The sequence below is a fragment of the Bubalus bubalis genome, chromosome 1, assembly GCF_019923935.1.
Source record: "Bubalus bubalis isolate 160015118507 breed Murrah chromosome 1, NDDB_SH_1, whole genome shotgun sequence".
Taxonomy (NCBI): domain Eukaryota; kingdom Metazoa; phylum Chordata; class Mammalia; order Artiodactyla; family Bovidae; genus Bubalus; species Bubalus bubalis.
Window position 1 is genome coordinate 110,768,203 of NC_059157.1, and position 19,677 is coordinate 110,787,879.

At 38.3% G+C, this 19,677-nt stretch overlaps 2 protein-coding genes and 1 non-coding gene across 7 annotated transcripts in view; 1 reads left to right on the plus strand and 2 right to left on the minus strand.

Annotated features, from left to right (window-relative positions):
- The window catches only part of RABL3 (RAB, member of RAS oncogene family like 3), a 37,978-nt gene extending 30,484 nt beyond the window's left edge, over nucleotides 1-7,494 (minus strand). Inside the window, exons 1-2 of the mRNA XM_006057587.4 lie at nucleotides 7,343-7,494; nucleotides 987-1,078 (exon numbers count right to left, since the gene is read on the minus strand). Coding sequence (XP_006057649.1) covers nucleotides 987-1,078; nucleotides 7,343-7,388 — 138 coding nt within the window. The 5' untranslated portion in view covers nucleotides 7,389-7,494. The remainder of the gene's footprint in view (nucleotides 1-986; nucleotides 1,079-7,342) is intronic.
- Nucleotides 7,495-7,536: 42 nt separating this feature from the next.
- GTF2E1 (general transcription factor IIE subunit 1) overlaps nucleotides 7,537-19,677 on the plus strand; it is a 43,040-nt gene continuing 30,899 nt past the window's right edge. For 4 of the 5 annotated variants that reach the window (XM_044942340.1, XM_025284681.2, XM_006057588.4 and 1 more), the window contains exons 1-2: nucleotides 7,537-7,673; nucleotides 12,275-12,752. In XM_044942340.1, the coding sequence (XP_044798275.1) occupies nucleotides 12,305-12,752 (448 nt within the window). In that variant the 5' untranslated portion in view covers nucleotides 7,537-7,673; nucleotides 12,275-12,304. Of the gene's footprint in view, nucleotides 7,674-7,698; nucleotides 7,854-12,274; nucleotides 12,753-19,677 lie in introns of those variants that run through there. The other variant, XM_044942347.1, reaches the window with a different exon arrangement.
- TRNAW-CCA lies at nucleotides 13,222-13,293 on the minus strand. Its single transcript has one exon. It is a non-coding gene; the product is annotated as a tRNA-Trp (tRNA).

The following is a 19,677-nucleotide window of genomic DNA, read 5'->3' on the forward strand; positions in this document are numbered from 1 at the left end:
ATGCACCACAGGGAAATTAACAATAGAAAACATGAAAGTGCAATTAAAATATGTGAGGACGCACATCCAACAGAAGTTCTAAAGAACATAGAGGGAACAAGGCAAGGCAAACGGAAAATGGCTAAAAATTTTGAAAAATGAAGACAGACATGAGGTGTACAACTTCTGATCAAGACGACTAAAAACTAACCTACCCCCAAATATAGGTCAGCAAAACTACAGAACATCAAAGATTAAAAAAAAATTTTTTTTTTCTAAAGAAACTAGAGAGAAGAAATTATCTTTAAAAGGAATACTTAGGCTGAAAGATTTCTAATCTTCAGCAATATACATCACAGACTATGGAACAACAGGTGCAATGAACTGAAGGAAAATATAATAGCTGTCAATTGAGCTAATGATTATTTCTTAACTCAATGGAGAAAGGTATGCCAGTATAATAGGGGCTTGGACAGGACTAGCTGGAATTAGCAAGACCAAAATATCTGGAAGGCAGTTAATGCAGTGCAAACAGCACTTGTGTTTCCTAAATGTGAGGTGGAACAAATGACCTAGAAGATTTTGCCTTTACACTGTATTTCTAGCCAAAGTTGGCTATCTTAGTGGTAAAGGCTTAAGCAGAATTATTTATGGAGCACATTATGTGAACTCTAGATATATAGCACAGTAATTAAAAGTGAAGTCTCTGGAATCAGACTAATGAGAATCAAATCTTGACTCTGCTTCTTATGAACTGAATGAATTTGATCAAGTTACTTTACCTCTCTGTGCCCTGATTTTGGTAGCTATATCTCACAGTTTAAAAAAGACTAAATAAGCAAAGACATGTAAAACATTGGGCATAGTATCCAGCACACAGTAGGTATTTAATAAAGACTAGTTATTCTTATTATTTAGTCCTGACTACAGGGCCGTAATCTGACCACAAGTTTGAAGAGGTTATCTTTAACAAGACACTGAAAAACTAAAATATAAGAAACACATACTCTGACATCTACTGAGCAGCCCACAGTCCATGATGGATTTCCCAGCACTTGATTCTGGCACAGAAGATGAACTAAGGAAGATTTCCCAACACCTGTAAAAGATACAAGCACTCTAGTCATATAAAAGACATGCTGAAAAGACTAAGCAGGAATAATGTTATGCAAAGCATGGTTGTTTAAAGGCTGTTCATACCATATCGATGATTTAATAAGCTTCAGTGATAGAGAAGATGGTTAACGACACTGGTTCTCTCAAATTTAGTATCAGAATCCTCTGAAGGACTTGCTAAACAACATAGAATTCTGGGTCCTGTCCCCAGAGCTTCCAATTCAGCAGGTGTGTCATGGAAGCCAAAGATTTGCACTTCTAACGAATTCCCAGGTAATGCTGATACTTCTGATCCAGGGAACTCACTTTGAGAACTATTCATCCAGGGCAATTTCAAATTAACTAATCCTTTTCCTCTGGAATGATTTCATCTATTCAGCTTATTTTAGAATTGTAGACTCTTACACTTTAGAGGTAATCTCCTCTATACTGACCACCAATGCAGAGGTCCCTTTCACAGATCCTGTTAGTTGCTCTTCTGGATTGGGCTTGAACACTGTCAGTGACAGGGATTCACCATTTCACAAATTCATATTTAGATACTTCAGTTCTCCCATATGGTGATCATTGGAAAGCAGTCAACCACTTGGCCTAGACTTATCTTTTGGAAAAGGAGAACAACTTTTCTCCATCTACATTATGGCCCTTTTTCTTTACAGGCAGCAGTTTTCTTTTTATTGAAGTATAGTTGATGTACAATATTATGTTGGTTTCAGGTATACAACATTCAAATACATTATAAAATGATCACCACAGTAAGTCTGGTAATCATCTGTCCCTATACAAAGCTATTACAGTACCATTTGTGATATTCCCTATGCTATACATCCCTGTGACTTATTTATAACCGGAAGTTTGTAGCTCAATTCCCTGCACCTATTTCACCCCTTTCCCCACAGCTCCTTTCTAGCAAACACCGGTTTGTTCTCAGTATTTGAGCCTGTTTTCATTTTGTTTTGTTTTTTAGATTCTATTATACGTATAAGTGAGATCATGCAGTTTGTCTTTCTCTGTTTGACATTTCACTGAGTATAATACCTTCCAGATCCATTCATGTTGTCATAAACGGCAAGATCTTGGCTACTGTCATTAATGCTGCAATGAACATAGGGGTGGATACCTCTTTTCAAATTAGTGTTTTGTTTTCTTCAGGTAAATATCCAGAAGTAGTTGCTGGATCATATGGCAACTATTTTTAATTTCATGAGGAGCTTCCATAGTTTTCCACTGTGGCTACACCAATTTACAATTACACCACGAGTACATGAGGTTCTCTTCTAGCCACATCCTGGACAACACTTGCCTTTTTGATGACAGTCATTCTGGCAGGTGTGATACAATATTTTGTGATTTTGATTTGCATTTCCCTGATGATGAGAGATGCTGAGCATATTTTCATGTGTATGTTTTCTTTGGAAAAATGTGTTTTAAGATACTCTGCATATTTTTATAAATTAGATTGTTTTTTGATATTGAGTTGTATAAGTTCTTTATATATTTTGGATATCCCCTTATGGGATATGTCATTTGCAAATACCTTCTCCCATTCAAAGGACAGTATTTTCTTTTATTATAGATCTCCTGGGTTTAGGATAATATAGTTACTCATGTTAGGGCCAGTATTTAGAGATCCGTAGGAAGAAGAAAGGGAATGAACTATCCCATGTACGTTTGTGTGCAGGGTTACTCATTCAATTAACACATTTCAGGATGCTATTATAACAAGCATATTTGGTGAATCTTCGGGCATCACTAGTTGTTATAAAAGATAAAATACCTCTTTGTGTGCCTTATTGCGTATGGACCTATCACTTTTTATTATAAGTTTTATTTTCAGACTATGTAGAAAGTATAGAAAAAAGAAGAAAAAAATCACTTGAAGAGCACTACAGTCAGCATGCAGATTAAATATTATAAGCAGAGGTTTTCTATAAGAAGGTTGTTATTGTGAACATATACATGTGCGTGTGTGCTCAGTCCCTCAGTTATGTCCGACTCTTTATGACCCCATGGACTGTAGCCCGTTAGGCTTCTCTGTCCATAGGATTTTCCAGGCAAGAATACTGGAGTGGGCTGCCATTCCCTTCTCCTGGTGATCTTCCCAACTCAGGGATGGAACCCAAGTCTATTGCATCTCCTGCACTGTCAGGCAGATTCTTTTACCACTAGCGCCACCTCGGAAGTGCCCTGGTAGCTCAGACAGTAAAGAATCCGCCCTCAGTGAAGGAGACCCAGGACAGATCCCTGGGTAGGGAAGATCCCCTGGAGAAGGGAATGGTTACCTACTCCAGTATTCTTGCCTGGAGAATCCCACAGACAGAGGAGCCTGGCGGGCTACAGCCCATGCGCTCGCAAAGAGTCGGACTGAGTGATGCAATGCAGGTACTTAAAAAAAAAGAAACATAAGCTTTTGCTTACACAGCTGGTTTTGTCTGAAATATTCTACCCAGCCTCTCCATTTCCCCTCTCCCATTGGCCTGATGAATTAATCTTTCAAGACTCAGCACCATTCTATATAAAAAGTCTTTTCATATTCCATACAGGCAGAACTAAGCACATCATTCATCATCCTCTGCAGCTCCACTGTTCACTCTCCCATAGAGCACTTAAAATACACTATGATATTTGCTTGTTTAGATTTTATTCTTGCTGCTTAATTTTAAGTTCTTTGAGGCCGGGGACTGGGTTTTACTTATTTTTTATTTCTAGTACAAAGAATAGGGTCTCAATTAGTACTTACTTATTGGCTAAAAATTTCCATGTTCTTACAGAATCTTCAGAAACATTTTTAATGTCTCCAAGTTCAGAGAGTAGACATAATGATTTAAACATTTTCTCATTATTAGATATTAGGGTGCTTTGAACTTTTCACTATACTAAGAAAAGGTTTGTTTAAACTTTTGTTTAAAATTAAAATTATTTTGTTAGTATACCTTCCAAGAAATGAAATTAATATGTAAAAGGAAATCAACATTTAAAGTTCTTGATTTACACTGACGACTTGTATCTTGTTACTCTGCCACCAGCCATATACACAAGCCTGCAGGTCTTACTGCACCTCAACAGTGTGTGACTGCTTTTTCATCTTTGTTAGTTTATAAGAGGAAAAAAAGTGACATTTTTGTTTTAGTCTGCATTTGCTTACCTTCTGGTAAAGATACACATGCTCATCTTTGCAAGCCAGTTGCTTTTCCTCTTTTATTAATTATCTATTGATGTGCTCTACCCATTTATCTACTGGGTTTTAGTGACCTTTTCATATAATAGACGCTCATGTAATTGAACCAAACATATTCTCAGATTTCCCTTTCATTTATTACTTTTATATACAAGCAAGGAAGACTTTTGAATACTCAAACTGAGCTTTGTCTTTATTCATCGCATTGCATCTGCTATTACCTTTAGGGAATATTGTTGATTTTTGTGTTTGCAAGTAGGCTTGTTTATGTTGGAGGCACATAGCTAGGCATTTAGTTATCAGCTTTATACAAGGCTTGAATTTCAAGTTAAATTTAACTCTGTCAAAGTAAAAATTTCTATGCAATAATATTTTATAGCTCTCCATGAATTAACTTTTGGGTGTTTTGGGTGACAAGAGTTAGCTAACACGGGATGAACTTTACACAGTAAGAACAACTTAAGTGCCAAGAATAGTGGCTAACTTTAAGAATTTAAGGAGGTTCTAATTCTATGTTTTCATCAATAGAACTAACTTAGATCAAAAGAATGCACTTGACTTGCTGGGTAAAAAAGTTCAATATAATCAAATAAATGCCAGGGACAAACAGATTTGGTAATGTGTTAAGATCATTCCTTATACCAAAGGAACAAAGAGAAAAGAGTATGCGCGTGTTAGATTTTCAGGATTCCTTATTCAATTATCAAGTAACTCTATGGGATACAAACAGATTTCTAAATCCAAAGTCATTCCTTTATATATTTGTGAAACCCTCAAAATTTCACAGGGAAAAATAAGCCTTTATTCAAAAGTAAACTTTGAAGTTTAAATACAAAGGCAGATGAAGTGTAAAAAGTCTATTCTAATCTGTCAGATAGCAAATCACTGTTAAAAGGGAATTATAAAAAGACAAGAACTGACTGCAAATAAAGCCTAACTTCAGTGAATGTGTAACAGGATCAATCACTTTCCTGGTGGGTATGGCTATGTCTTCTGTTTTACAACTAAACTATAAGAATAATTTTAAAAAGTTTTCTACTGATAATTGCCGGATCACATTTCCACATTTAATAGAGCAGCCAATTCAACCCTGTTGCATAATGCCTTGATTCCACAGATATATCCCTACCACTTAACTCAGTGTTATGTGTAATAGGTATTTAAAAATTGGGGTGGGGGAATGGACAGTTTCCACAAGATGTCAACATGAAGGGGTTGCTACATGCAATAGAAAGGGAATTAAAAAATGACAGAGAGCACCCACTTTTATGTGTCATGAAAAACTGTGTTAGCTCTGTGCTGTGCTGTGCTAAGTTGCTTCAGTCCTGTTTGACTCTTTGAGATCCCATGAACTGTGGCCCACCAGGCTCCTCTATCTCTGGAACTCTCCAGGCAAGAATACTGGAGTGGGTTGCCATTTCCTCCTCCAGGGGATCTTCCTGACCCAGGGATGGAACCCAGGTCTCTTATGTCTCCTGGATTGGCATGTGTGTTCTTCATCACATGCGTTAACTCTGGATTCTTCTAAATCCTACTTGGTGATACTCTTGTGAGGTCCATTTAGACCACCACTGCTTTCTTTATCTGTGAAACTGAGTGCTTTTATTAAATTAACTTCAGTATCACGTAAAGCTAAAAAACTAAAGTTGACATAAACTGGATTATGTTCACAGGGTTTCATTATGCAACTTTCTGAAGGGAATATTAAATAATGCTCTCTGTAAAATATTTTGTAATGCAAAATAATCTTCAGGTAATCTGAAAAGGTACTCAAACTCCTCCCCACGGCAATTTTACTCCATTTGGTAAGGCTAATTTTCAAGCTCTTTGGAGTACGTCCTCTCAACCTCCAAGCATCTGACACAATGTTTCTGCTCATAGCAAATATCCAAAGGTCAACTTAGAAAAGTACATCTATGAAATGCACCAGGCTGCCCTGGTGGCTCAGAGGTAAAGAATCTGTCTGCAATGCAGGAGATGCAAGAGACGCGGGTTTGATCCCTGGGTCGGGAAGATCCCCTGGGGTAGGGAATGGCAACCCACTCCAGTATGCTTGCCTGGAAAATCCCACGGACAGAGGAGCCTGGTGGGCCACATACAGTCCACGGGGGTAGTAAGGGTCGGACACAACTTATCGACTAAACCACCACCACCACCACCACATGAAAAGCAAGGTTGTCATCTATTCCAGGTTCTTAGGAAGATTAGGAATGGAGGCTAGGAGAAACAGAAAGATAGTGAAGGGGATAGAGAAACACTGACTTCAATTCCAGTTCTCAAGTGTCCAAGGTAAGAATTTTAACACTAGGATTAATCTGGGCTCAGCATGGTTCCAGCTGTTTCACAATATGGCCTCTATCTTAAAATTTCTATTTCTTACAGCCTAGCACATAATAGGTTTTCAATTAAGATTAAAGAGAACAAAGAAGAGAGAAATGCAGCTGAAAGTAAAACAGGACTACCACCTTTTTTTTCATGACATAGTGTGGGTTGGTGTTTTAGATACGTGGACTTGCAGCTCAAACCAGTTCCGTCATTTACAATGTAAATATCATAAGCCATACATCTCTTCGCCTCACTTTATCATTTGTAAAATGGTATAATAGGACTGATCTCAGGGTTAAATGAGTTAATACCTGCAAAGTTTGGAACACTGTCAATAATACTTGGAACAGTGTCATTCTTCCTAGTGCATGTTTGATTTCCTTAATTAAAATCTCCCAAAGGCAAGGTCCGCGCTTGTCTCAGCCCGGCGCTCAATTCAGCACTCAGTATCTGCACATCTTTTAAAACAAAGAATCACTGGGCTTCTGTCACCCTGGAAACCGACGCAGAAACCTGCGAAAGCAGAGAAAACGCCCCGGCTCCGCGCCCCCTACCCGGACGACGCTGCCGCTCCGTTAAATTGAGCAAAGTCCTCTGGGAAGTGTAGTCTTTAAGACTTAAGAAGGAATTCAGCCACGAGCCGGAATCAGTTAGTCGGTGGGTCAATGGAGGGAGAGTGAAAGGGTAGGATTTTCGGATAACTCAAAAGTGTCGGGAGTCCCAGGGTTGTGTTAAGGCGCTCACCTGAGTCTCCCAAAACCAGTACCTTCACTCGATCCAGGGACGCCATCTTGTCATTGCCTTCCTGAGGTTAACGCCTATTCCGGGATTATAGGCCAATCAGAGCCGGGTTTGAAAGGTAGCGCCTTCAATGTTATTGGCCAATAGGAGCGTGACTCTTGATTGAAGGCCTCACTGTGCTGATTGGCCCGCCTGGTTGAAAGTAGCGGGTGGTTTCTAAAGCTGGTCGCAGGAATAAAGCGTTTTCTTTGACGCACAAGTGGCGTGTCTCGGATAAGCCGGTAGTTGAGGCGCTGAGGGAAGCTGTAGTGGGAGTGTTCGAGGATTCGCTTTGGTAAACCTTGTTCCCTGTTGTTCTCGGTTCCCTGGCCAGGCGCCACCTCTTAGGATGCCTTCTCTTTTCGCTCCTTTCTTCTTAGCTATCCTCCTCCCCCTTAGCTACTTTCTTGATTCGGTTCTCTTCTTGGTCTTCCAAAGAACCATTGACCCCGGAGCGGCCCATGTGCGACCTCGGGTAGGACGGGCTTGACTGCGCCGAGTGTGTCCTCAGCTGGTAGAGTCCTAGGGAATTTAGGATGTCGGGGTGTCACAGTGGGGAGGAGGAGAACGTTACCGGGCGCGTGGAGGCCAGCTGGTCCGGAGGTGTCGCGGTATTGTGCCACTTTATGTACGAAGGCATGGAGAGTACCGTGAAATGTGGCAACCGAGAAAGCCAGATGGCTGTGTAAATCCAGGTTCTTCTGGAACTGGAATAGAAGTAAACTGAAATAATCTGACAGGACACCCCACATCCACTCCTTCCATTTTTTCTTTTACACGCTGCAGTCAGCATAAGCCCTTCCTTAAAAACACGTATTTGATGCTGTCACCTCCTGCTTAAAACCATTTGAAGTTTAAGAAGAGGATTTCCAATACCCTGTCTTTTTCTACTCTGGAAGCCGCAGTAAAGGAAGTGAATTGAGGGGAAGCTGGGTGGGCATATTTGAAGAACAGGTGCTTAGCGGATCTATTGAAAGTTTTGTGGGGCACATGCTGGAAAGTCAGTGGTGAACTAGATTAAGCCCCTGGTCTCCGAGGTAGATATGGAGAAAGTATGTTCACTGTATTCTGTTCACTGTAAAAAACAAGGGGAGAGTGCTGTGGGAACTTGTGAAAGGGGGCTCATTTAATCTACTAAGGGGAACCTGAGACGGTGTCTCTGAGGAAATGTCATTCGACATGTGAAGGATTGTTAGAAGAAGGGACTTCGGGCTTAGCTGTGGGGACAGGCAGAGAGAACAGCATGTGCAAAGGCCTGGAAGTGGGGAACGCATGTGTGGCTGGTGGAATTGGAGAATGCCTGGAAATGAGATTGAGGAGGACAGACCAAGTGCAAAATGCATTTATTTCATCTTTGTTTCTCCACCTCTGTGCCCAGTGTTTGTATGATGGTAATACATATGGTTCAAAAACAAAACCGACTTGCCTTTGGGGCTCTGGGCTGGGTAGGGTCATAGGTGAGGCTGAGAGGTAACTGGTGAACTCTGAGGCTAAAGAGAGAGAAACATGGGCTGGTCCCCAGAGGTCACACACTCAGAAGCAACAGAGGCCAATCAAACTCCTTCCCTGTTTAGAAGTGTCAACTGCTCTTTAGTTAATTGTTTCTGTGTGGGAACATGGTCACATTTTTCCCTCAGATATTTCCAATTTTCAAGACTGTCTGAAAATTGAAATGTGAAATCTCATGATTTTTAATTGTTGACCAGTAATACAGAAAATTTTCAAAACATTCTTTGAATCAAGTGATATGGTAGATGTTGCCAGTTTGAGACCTCTGACCTCAGTATTATGAAATCCAGAGATTGAGGAGATTCAGCATAATTAGGAGAGGAGAGGTGACTTAGCAGCAGCAGAAGCAGTTAGGAGAGAACACATAGTCAGGAAGGAGGATTTTAGAATGTAGAGATTTTGAACAAGGTGATTCTTTGCTGAGCTCCAGTTTCATTTGTTCAGCTACCTCCTGGGCATCTTCACAGTAATATCCTGTGGTATTTCCTAAAAGACAAGCAACTAACACTGATTGCTTCATTTTTTCCAAATCTGTTTCTCTTCAGGTGTTAATGTACTTCTCATAGTAGTACTTTTTTCTTCCAGTTACAGTTGCTTAAAATGAATAGCTATATGTTATTGTTTAATAGGTATAATGTTTCAGTTTTACAGAATGAAAAGAGTTTGGAAGTGGTTGGTGATGATAGGTGGATAACATTAAGAATGTATTTAACATTACTGAACTATTACTTAAAAATGCTTAACTGGTAAATTTTGTTATGTATATTTTATCGCTATTAAAAAACGGGGGGGGACCCCCCAAATAGCTATTTAAAATTTTAAAAATACTTGATTTCCAGTATATTATTGGAATATATTATTGGGGCCTTTTGATTTTGTTTCTCTAATAAGTTTTATTCATCCTGTCCTCTGGTAATTTCTTCTTTTTCGTAGTATAAGTCTGATTACTTTAGCTCTTAATATCAATACTTCCATATGAATTCTCATTTAATCTCACACATCAATGCTATGAGGAAGGCACTCTTAATCTGATAAAATGGAGGCTGAGAATTTTCCAGGGTCATAGGCTAAGAAATGGTGGAACTGGGATTCAAAGCCTAAACCTATTGGAGTCCTCATGTCACTCCCTTTTTCAAATCTTTAGTGCCCCTATGATGTTTCAGGCAAAAGTAACAGGCTGAATGATAAGTAGTACAGGGCTCTCCCTGTATGGGATGTGCTTTGGTGGGGGTGTGTAATAGCCAGGTACCCAGTTTGTTTGTAGCAGTAGTCAGGGACTTATTCTGTATATTTGTCACCTAAGGAGCTTTAAAAAAAAAATCAGTGTGATGCCTAATCTGGCCCTTCCAGACCAGCTAAAACAGAATCTCTGGGAACGGGTCCAGGGTGGGTATTTTTAAATGTTCCCTGGGTGATTTGGCTTTACAGCCAGGGTTGAGAGTTGTTGGCCTGGAAAATGGAGTATATGGGGTAGAAGGTCAGGGAGGGGAATACAATAGTAGGAAATAATACTAGAAAAGTAGGTTATCTTCACATTTGTCTGCCATCCTTTGGTCTGTTTCTGAAACCACATACTGTGTTCTGCCAATTGTTGAGCATGTAAAACATAACCCCCGAAAGTAGGTTCAAGTACAACATATAGACCAAGTTGGAAAGGAGAACAAAATACGTCTGTTAGTGTATTATGATACTGCTTTGGTGTTGAGCCCAGACACTTGCTTGGCATCCTTAAGCCTTGGGATGACAGAAAGCCTCAAGGACCACAAATTTGGATCTAAATTTGTTATCTCTTATATTTATTCATGCCTGAGTATTTATAATCCAAAATATATATTTTATTATAACTATTTCCTTTTATTTTTCCTTTATTACAGGTCAGGTATTATATCCCTCCCCCTGTATGTGTATGTTACTGGCTATTTAGAAATACCTTTATAGTACTGTGGATATAAATATATTTCTTATAAAAGAGGTATTAAATCTAATAAGGTTAATAGCTACTTACTTTAAATAAAAGGGTCAGGAGAAATTAGTATTAATAACAGTATGATTCCCTATTGAAACAGTTCAGTAGGATGTCTGTTAGAAATTTCCTTGTAGTGTAGGGACATATTAAGTTGATATTTAAGCACTTTATTAACAAGTGCTTTCTAAGCATGTTGGACTTTCCTGGTGGCTCAGACGGTAAAGCATCTGCCTACAATGCGGGAGACCCAGGTTCAATCCCTGGGTCGGGAAGATCCCCTGGCGAAGGAAATGGCAACCCACTCCAGTACTCTTGCCTGGAAAATCCCATGGATGGAGGAGCGTGGTAGGCTACAGTCCATGGGGTCACAGAGTCAGACATGACTGAGTGACTTCACTTTTTTCACTCTAAGCACATTACATTCTCATTAATGCACCACAACCTCATTGAGGCAGTTGATATTATTCTTATTTCTCAGAGAGTAAAGTGTGCCTTGAAGTTGTTAAGGAATTCGCTTAGAATCACACAGCCACAAGTTCAAATCCCAGGCTCTTTAACAAGCACATGGAAGTCTAGCTCATGCCGGATTGGGCTTCTAGAAGACCGTTCTCTGGGTACATTTAGCTTCTGCTTGTCCTGCAGAGGATCCAGTATTTAAGGGTATCTTGGTCTCTGTTGTTGTTTTTAAGAACTGTATAGCATTTGCTTATTTGGTCATTTATCTTTTCAAGGTTGGTAAACCAGTATGTAGTTGTTCATTTCTTTCAGATTTATAACAGTAATTTTGCCAAACACCCCAACTGGTCATTATTTAGGTGTTTATTGGTTTCTTATGAGTTTATTATGAGAGCATGACTGTGTAGAACATCCTACAATCTATCTTGGTAGAAAAATTTTACTCAAGAAAAGAAATAAAGACACTTACAAGAATATGCTAACTGCTAACTAGGTTTCTCAGGGTTTTTTTCCCCCAGCATTCCCAAAGATCTGTAGCATTAAGAATAATGAATGAGACTTTGTTTAGCCTTTTTGTGTTTCTCTTTCTGAAATAAAGTGGGCTTGATACAATATATCATTGTATCATTGCTGTAAATAATGTTGCTTTTTGGAATTAAACACTCTGTGCTGTTGCTGTTGCTGTTAAGTCGCTTCAGTCTTGTCAGACTCTGTGCGACCCATGAAAATAACCATTTAAGAAATATGTCAAGCTTTTTAGGTGTAATCTTTTGTGTACTCTAGAGGAATATCTTGTTCTCTGTTACATGCTTGGGCATTATAAGTCTTTTAAAAACAACATTTTGAGTACTTTTGTGGTACTCCAAGAATACTGGTTATCAGCTACTTAATGGGTTGATTATTTTAGATTTAAAATGGTTGCTTTGTCTGTATTCTAGCTAATTTTCTCTTTTTTTTTCTGACAGTACATTTAAAGTTGAAGTTTGCTGCTAAAGATGGCAGATCCAGATGTCCTCACTGAGGTTCCTGCAGCATTGAAGCGGCTAGCCAAGTATGTGATCCGGGGATTTTATGGCATTGAGCATGCTTTGGCCTTGGACATCTTGATCCGAAACCCCTGTGTGAAAGAGGAGGACATGCTGGAGCTTCTCAAATTTGATCGGAAGCAACTTCGATCAGTCTTGAATAATTTAAAGGGAGACAAGTTCATCAAATGCAGAATGAGGGTAGAGACTGCTGCAGATGGGAAAACCACTCGCCACAACTACTACTTTATCAATTATCGTACTCTTGTTAATGTGGTAAAATATAAATTGGACCACATGAGAAGGAGGATTGAAACCGATGAGAGAGATTCCACCAACCGGGCTTCCTTCAAATGTCCTGTCTGTAGTAGTACTTTTACAGACTTAGAAGCTAATCAGCTCTTTGATCCCATGACAGGTGAGATTTTTCCAGTTAATGAATCTTTCTTTTAAGTAACTTTTTAGGATAAAGTGTATATCCTTTATCTTAAATTGATTTACATAGTTTTTAAACTGATTATATATATCATTGTGTGCTCAGTTGTGTCCAGCTCTTTGTGGCCCCATGGACTGCAGCCTGTCAGGCTCCTCTGTCCATGGGATTTCCCAGGCAAGCATACTGGAGTGGGTTGCCGTTCCCTACTTCAGAGGATCTTCCTGACCCAGAGATCAAACTCTCATCTTTTGCATCTCCTGCATTGACAGGTGAATTCTTTACTACTAGTGCCACCTGGGAAGCTCTATAGTACAGTATAGTATAGTGAAGTCGTTCAGTTGTGTCCGACTCTTTGCGACCCCATGGACTGTAGCCTACCAGGCTTCTCCGTCCGTGGGATTCTCCAGGCAAGATTACTGGAGTGGGTTACCATTTCCTTCTCTGGGGGATCTTCCCAACCCAGGGATCGAACCCAGGTCTCCTGCATTGGAGGCAGACGCTTTAACCTCTGAGCCACCAGGGAAGCTATATCATTATAAAAGGGAATATATTGGTGTAAGTAAGCATATAGTCATTCTTAGTCTTAATGTCCTATTTGTCATACTACTTTTAGGAGCTATTGCAAAGCATTTCTCCTTTACAAGGGAATTTACTCATCCATGGACTATTCTTTCACCCATGGCCCTTCCACCTCTTCTTCCACTCCCATCCCTTATTTACAACTGCAGCCTAATCTAAAGGTTTACTTTCCCTACCACTTTGAGGCTATTCTGACTTACTGAGTTTACTTTTGATCTCTTCATTCAACAAATAATTTGAGCACCTTCTTGTGCCAATCACTGCCAGACAGTTATAATAAATGCTTATTAGTAGTACGTACATACTTGGTTAGTAGAAGTGCAAAGTGCTCTCAGGAGGACATAACTAGGGCAGCTAATCTGGTTTTGGGAAGGCCTCTGAAAGAAGTTAAATAGCAGGGACCTAAAAGATAAGTAAAAATTAACCAGATGAAATAAGAGGAAGCACCCTTTCCCCTTAGGTTAACAATATATATTTAGTTTCTTAGCCAGTCATTGATGGAAGAGAATTAACAAGAGTTATAAATTGCTTCATTTGATTAAATACTTAGTTTTAAGGATTTTTCTGATCAATACAAAATTTACAAAATGTGTTTTCTGAAAATACATCTAACATTAACATGAGAAACTTTAAATTGCTGACTTGTATAGTTGTGTTGCTATTTGTAAATTGGTTTTACTAATAGTATAGTTTTTTTTTTTTTTACTATAGTTTTACTAATTACTCAGTAGATCAATTTTGTATTAAAAATCTGTAAAAACCTATAGAAAGAATCACTGCTGTTATATTAGATCGTCCCTTTGTTATGACTGAATTCAGAAATACAGGTGACTTTTTCAATCATAGATCTGACTTTATAATAACTATCTAAAAATATAATCTAAATTTTTCACATATGAAATGTTTTATTGTAAAAAAAATTACAGGTTTGTGTACATGTTTAGTTGTGTATATATTATATATTGTACATTGTAAAGAATTTTTAAAGATTTTTAATGGGAAATAATACCAATATCAATTAAGATTATTAGCAAAAAGAGCATGATGGCCTATGACTTTTTTCCTTATCTATTGTGAAGCAGTCATTTTGGATGAAAAATCATTTAAACAATTCACATTTGTGTTAAATATTTAATTTGTTTAAACCTAACTATTTACTTTGAAAGGGCTTGACTAGGAGAGGTCTTAGTTATAAGAAAATCTTAACCATCCTGAGCACTGATGAGTGTACTATAGAGGAAGATTGTAGATTATATCTGGAGCTCTTTAAAATAGACTAGAAAGTCTGATGATTTTTTTTGCTGTTTACTGTAACAGATTTCTGAAAGGAGCTCTGGGTTTTGGTTTTGTGATTTTCTGCAGATGTTGGTGTTACAGTGGTCATCTTCGTCACTCTTGACTGCAGTGGAAGGTGTTATCCAGTCCCTCAGAGAGGGTAATTTAAAGTAATATGCTTCTATTACATTTACTCAACCTGATTCTTATTTAATTTCGTGAAAGTTTCTAAAAGGAGGTTATCCCACTGCTTATATATCAGTATTCAGGAGTTTGATTCATGATGCTCTTCAAATTTTACCTAGGGTTTGTGTCTGAAAGAAATTATTTGGAATTAACAGGTGGCTTGTAGAAGAAGTGACCTAACCAAATACAGTCAAGATTATTTGTGTGAGGGAGTTGAGATAGAGTAGAGAGCATGAATGGAGAAGGCAATGGCACCCCACTCCAGTACTCTTGCCTGGAAAATCCCATGGATGGAGGAGCCTGGTAGGCTGCAGTCCATGGGGCCGCTAAGAGTCGGATATGACTGAGCGACTTGACTTTCACTTTTCGCTTTCATGCATTGGAGAAGGAAACGGCAATCCACTCCAGTGTTCTTGCCTGGAGAATCCCAGGGACAGGGGAGCCTGGTGGGCTGCCATCTCTGGGGTCGCACAGAGTCGGACACGACTGAAGTGACTTAGCAGCATCAGAGAGCATGAAAACATTTTATAAAAGAGAGCTAACCAAAAAAAAAAAAAAGAGAGCTAAAACTGAAACTGTTGTTTGTGCCCAGTGTGAACAGAGACCTGTTCTGTTCACTGTATTCTTAATACAGGGGTTATGGTCAACATGAAGCTGGAAAGAAGGGGTTCAGCAGAGCAAGAGTAAGTCCCTTTACATTGGTGTCACTCATGGGAGAGTGCCCCGATCAGCCAACACTAATAGTCAACTTAATTGGCAGTATGTCCCTTTAGTGAAGCCTGTAACACCATGATTGAAAATTCTTAATCATTGGGGATCCCCATTCTGAGAGAGTACTTGCCTTTTGATTATGATTCGGTTTTTCATTTGGCCTTTTCCTTTATGGAAAGAATACGCTGATTGGTGATATTAGACTTCTCAACCTGCTTGTCAGTTAGGTTTGGTTTTGTTTTTCCACTATTAATACCTGGACACCCTCCCTTGTTCTTCTGTATATTCCCTTTAGAAATCTTGGTCTTTTCCTGTCTGTTTCCTTCCTGTTTTGCTCAGTATTCATTTCTCTCCCCCTCATTTTGAAGAAGACAGGAAATAAATGTTTGGTATGTGTATCAGAGGAGAAGGAGGGAAGTTTTTCTGCTGTTAATATACTCTATTTGAATTGGTACAGTTTTCATTCTAAGCTAGAGCTGTACAATGCTGTTGGTTGCTGTTAGAGATTGATGGTATTTCTGACAGTGCTATCTAATGGGCTTCTATTTCCCTTCCCATTTCAACAGTTCTTAGGTTTATACACTGTGATTTATGTTAGTAAATATATGGTACTCAGGAATAAGATGAAGCCCTCTAGGTTTTACTTCTTCCCTGATAAAAAGTTCTTAACTGTGTATGGGCAACTCTGCCACTGGACAGAGAGTAGTGACTCCTAGATGAGTATCCAGAAATTCTGGGCTCAGGAAATTGGGTCCAGCAAAAATTGTTTTACCAGTATTAATTCACATATAAGCCAGTGATTTCTCACTTTAGTTTATAGCTTTTTTTCCCTTCCCCATTTCTTTTTCTTAAAGAGTGTAGACTCTCTCCATACTTTCCACTTAGATCCTGCCTTTGGTGTTCTGGGGTTGAACTCCAGATTTTTGATGCTTGATATGTATAAAGTGAAAGTGAAGTCTCTCAGTCGTGTCCGACTCTTTGCGACCCCATGGACTATAGCCTACCAGGCTCCTCCGTCCATAGAGTTTTCCAGGCAAGAGTACTGGAGTGGGTTGCCATTTCCTTCTCCAATTGCTAATTTTATTAAAATGGAATAGTCTAGCTTTTGCCCAGTAGTCCCTGGTTTCAGAAACTTAATCAGACAAAACCAGTTATTTTATTTCCTGAAATATGGGAGTCTTCTGTAATGAAAACAAATGTAGCATGGCATTAAACCCCATCAATCAGCAAAATAGCATCTTGTGGTTCATAAATGCATATTTTAGATTTAGCAAGCCTCTGACCATGAGGATAGACTTAGCATTTCTACTTTGCAGTCTCAACCACCATGATATTGTTAATGATGCTTGTAAGTTAAATTCAGCAACATGTTTCCTAGAAGGGAGGGGGAGATTATATTTTCTTTTTAGATGTTAAAAGTTAGATGATATGGAAATATTTTTCATTTCTAATTTAAAAATTACATAGCCATAGTGCCAGAAAAAGTTCTGAAGAGAAAAAGATTACCTCAAAACCACCAGCCTTTTGTGTATTATCTCTGATCGCGGTCATAGCAAAGAATAGTTTGTGATCTCTTGGTTTCTTAATGTAGCAACTCTCCTGTTTCTCTCTAGTGTTCTAAATGTGTTTTTAGGTGTGATTTTTCTCCTGTATTTTCCTTTCCACCCCTTTGGGGCACTTTTATTGTTCTTGTTTTTGGCTGATATAGATAAGACACTTTAAATATTTTTGTGCATATAGCTTTTTATTCTTGTTTTTTAAGTTTTTCCTTAAGAGGAATTCTTAGCAATGGGAATACTATATTCCCATTAAATATATATATATATAAATGTTAAAAAAGTTGAAAAAATAAGTTAAAAATTATAGTTAAATAATTAAAGTTAAAAAAGTTAAAAGTTAATAAGTTAAAAAATATAGTTTTATAACATGTAAAGGCATATAAATGTAGTTTTATTGTAGGGTTGGATAAAATTGCTAGGTGTTTGGGTTAGAAATAGTTAGGGAAGCCCCTATTACTGAATTCAACTAGAGAAGGGGGGAGTCCCATTTTAAATAAACCTTGAAATAAGTTAATTTTTTAAAGAAGAATCTTATAAATTAGTGTTTAATACAATCTTATAAATAGGAGCTTAGAGATTATCTACTTCAACTCATCAAATGAGTGTGTGGGTACATATACATCTGTGTTGTATTCTAAGTAATAAATAAATGTACGGCTATTTCTGGAATGTTTTAGATTTCTGGAATTGATTGAGTGTAGGGGAAATACAATAGCTTTCATGGGGATTCACCTTTTGTGTGCCTCCTTGGAAAAGACTTAGGAGTCAGAGTTTAGATTAGTGTAAAAGAGGTGGACATGAGTTTGAGTGAACTCTGGGAGTTGGTGATGGACAGGGAGGCCTGGTGTGCTGTGATTCATGGGGTCGCAAAGAGTCGGACACGACTGAGTGACTGAACTGAACTGAACTGAACTGAACTGTAAAGAAGTCTTTAATAACTAAACTAAAGTGTTTAATGAATAACTCTTAAAAATAGCCAACAGTGGAAATGGACCTCTTCCAGTGGTTAGTTTTGAGTCATTCAGAATATTCAAGTAAACGCCTTTTCTTCTTGGGATATTAATTTCTAAGTTTGGGGTTAAATCATGAGTCCAGTCCCTCCTTCCTTTGTGACTGTAGGTATGCTTTTTGATTTAGATAGATCGGTTTCCTGATTTCTGCATCATTGAACTTCCTCTGCAGTTCCTTTAACATTTTAAAGCTGTCAGAGTCCTGTTTTAGTGAGCCTTTTCAAGACTTGTTTGCTTGTGTCGTGCTTGGTTCATGCCTGACTCTGCGTCTCCTTGGACTGTAGTCCATCAGGTTACTCTGTCCATTGTATTTTCCAGGCAAGAATACTGGAGAGGGTTGCCGTTTCCTTCTCCAGCGGATCTTCCCAACCCATGCATCAAACCCTAGTCTCCTGCATTGACAGGCATAGTCTTTACCACTGAGCCACCCGGGAAGCCCCAAGACTTGTTGCCTTCATGTTTTCTAACTTCATAGAGCGGGCTGCTCTTTCTTCTCTTCATCTTCTGCTTAAGATAAGATGTCTGATAAGCAGTGTGTTCAATTCCTGAAATGCTAAAAACACAAACAAACATAAAGAGGGATCTTTCTAGGATTGCTTTGCTCATTGCTGATTTGGAATCTTTGCTCAGGATAGATTCATTAGAAAATTATACTGGGAAGCTCAGAGGTGTGAACTGGGGGAGATTGGTGATGGGGCCAAACGAAGGTGATTATTAGAGTAAGTAAGGAATAAGTGTCTTCTTCTACCCTTAACTTTCCACCAAAACCTTTAGGGCTGATTTTTTAAAAAATTTGTTTAAGGGTTTGAAAACTTAAAAAAAAAAATTATCTGTGATTTATCTTTTTTGTATTTTGATGCTTTTTTGTATTTTACATAGAAGCAAACTCATTTGTGAAGAGTTGCTTTTTAGTTTTGATGCTGGCTTACAATATTCTACTGATTTTTGTCTTTCAAATAGTTATATCAAAACGAGATACTTTTTTGCCTGCTCACTGTATGTTGAGATAAATTTGATTTAGGCCTAATTGAGAGAATATATTATAAACTTCCTTTAGTGTCCACTCAAGTACTACACTTCAATTTATTGTTTTCTTTCCCAGGCATAGTATATTTTTCTCCCTTTATAATGAGCTCCAGAATCTAGGAATGATGCATGATTAGACCAAATCTAGATGTGTTGATTTAAGGAAAGACAGAAGCCAATTTCATTGATTGAATTGAAGTTTTGGGGGTGGAATTATATTGTGTACATCATGAATATATTTGAGATCTTCTGAATTTAAAAACACTTTAAATCTGCTTTAGGTTTTTTTTCCTTTTTCATGCAAATGAATGAATATTTTACAGTGTAACTTATATGTTCTGCAGTACATTGCTGAAGTCTGGTTTTTCAAATGCAATTTTATTATAGGTAAAATAACTATGCTCCTCTCATGTCTGTTACTGTTTTATAATAGCAATTCCTTTTTTCATGCACATACCCTTGTCCAGTTAAACTTACGAAATTTGCTTTATGAAAGAAGTTTGGAAATTAGAATAAATGGTAACTTTTTGAGACTTCAGTATTTGGTGTAACATTTTAATA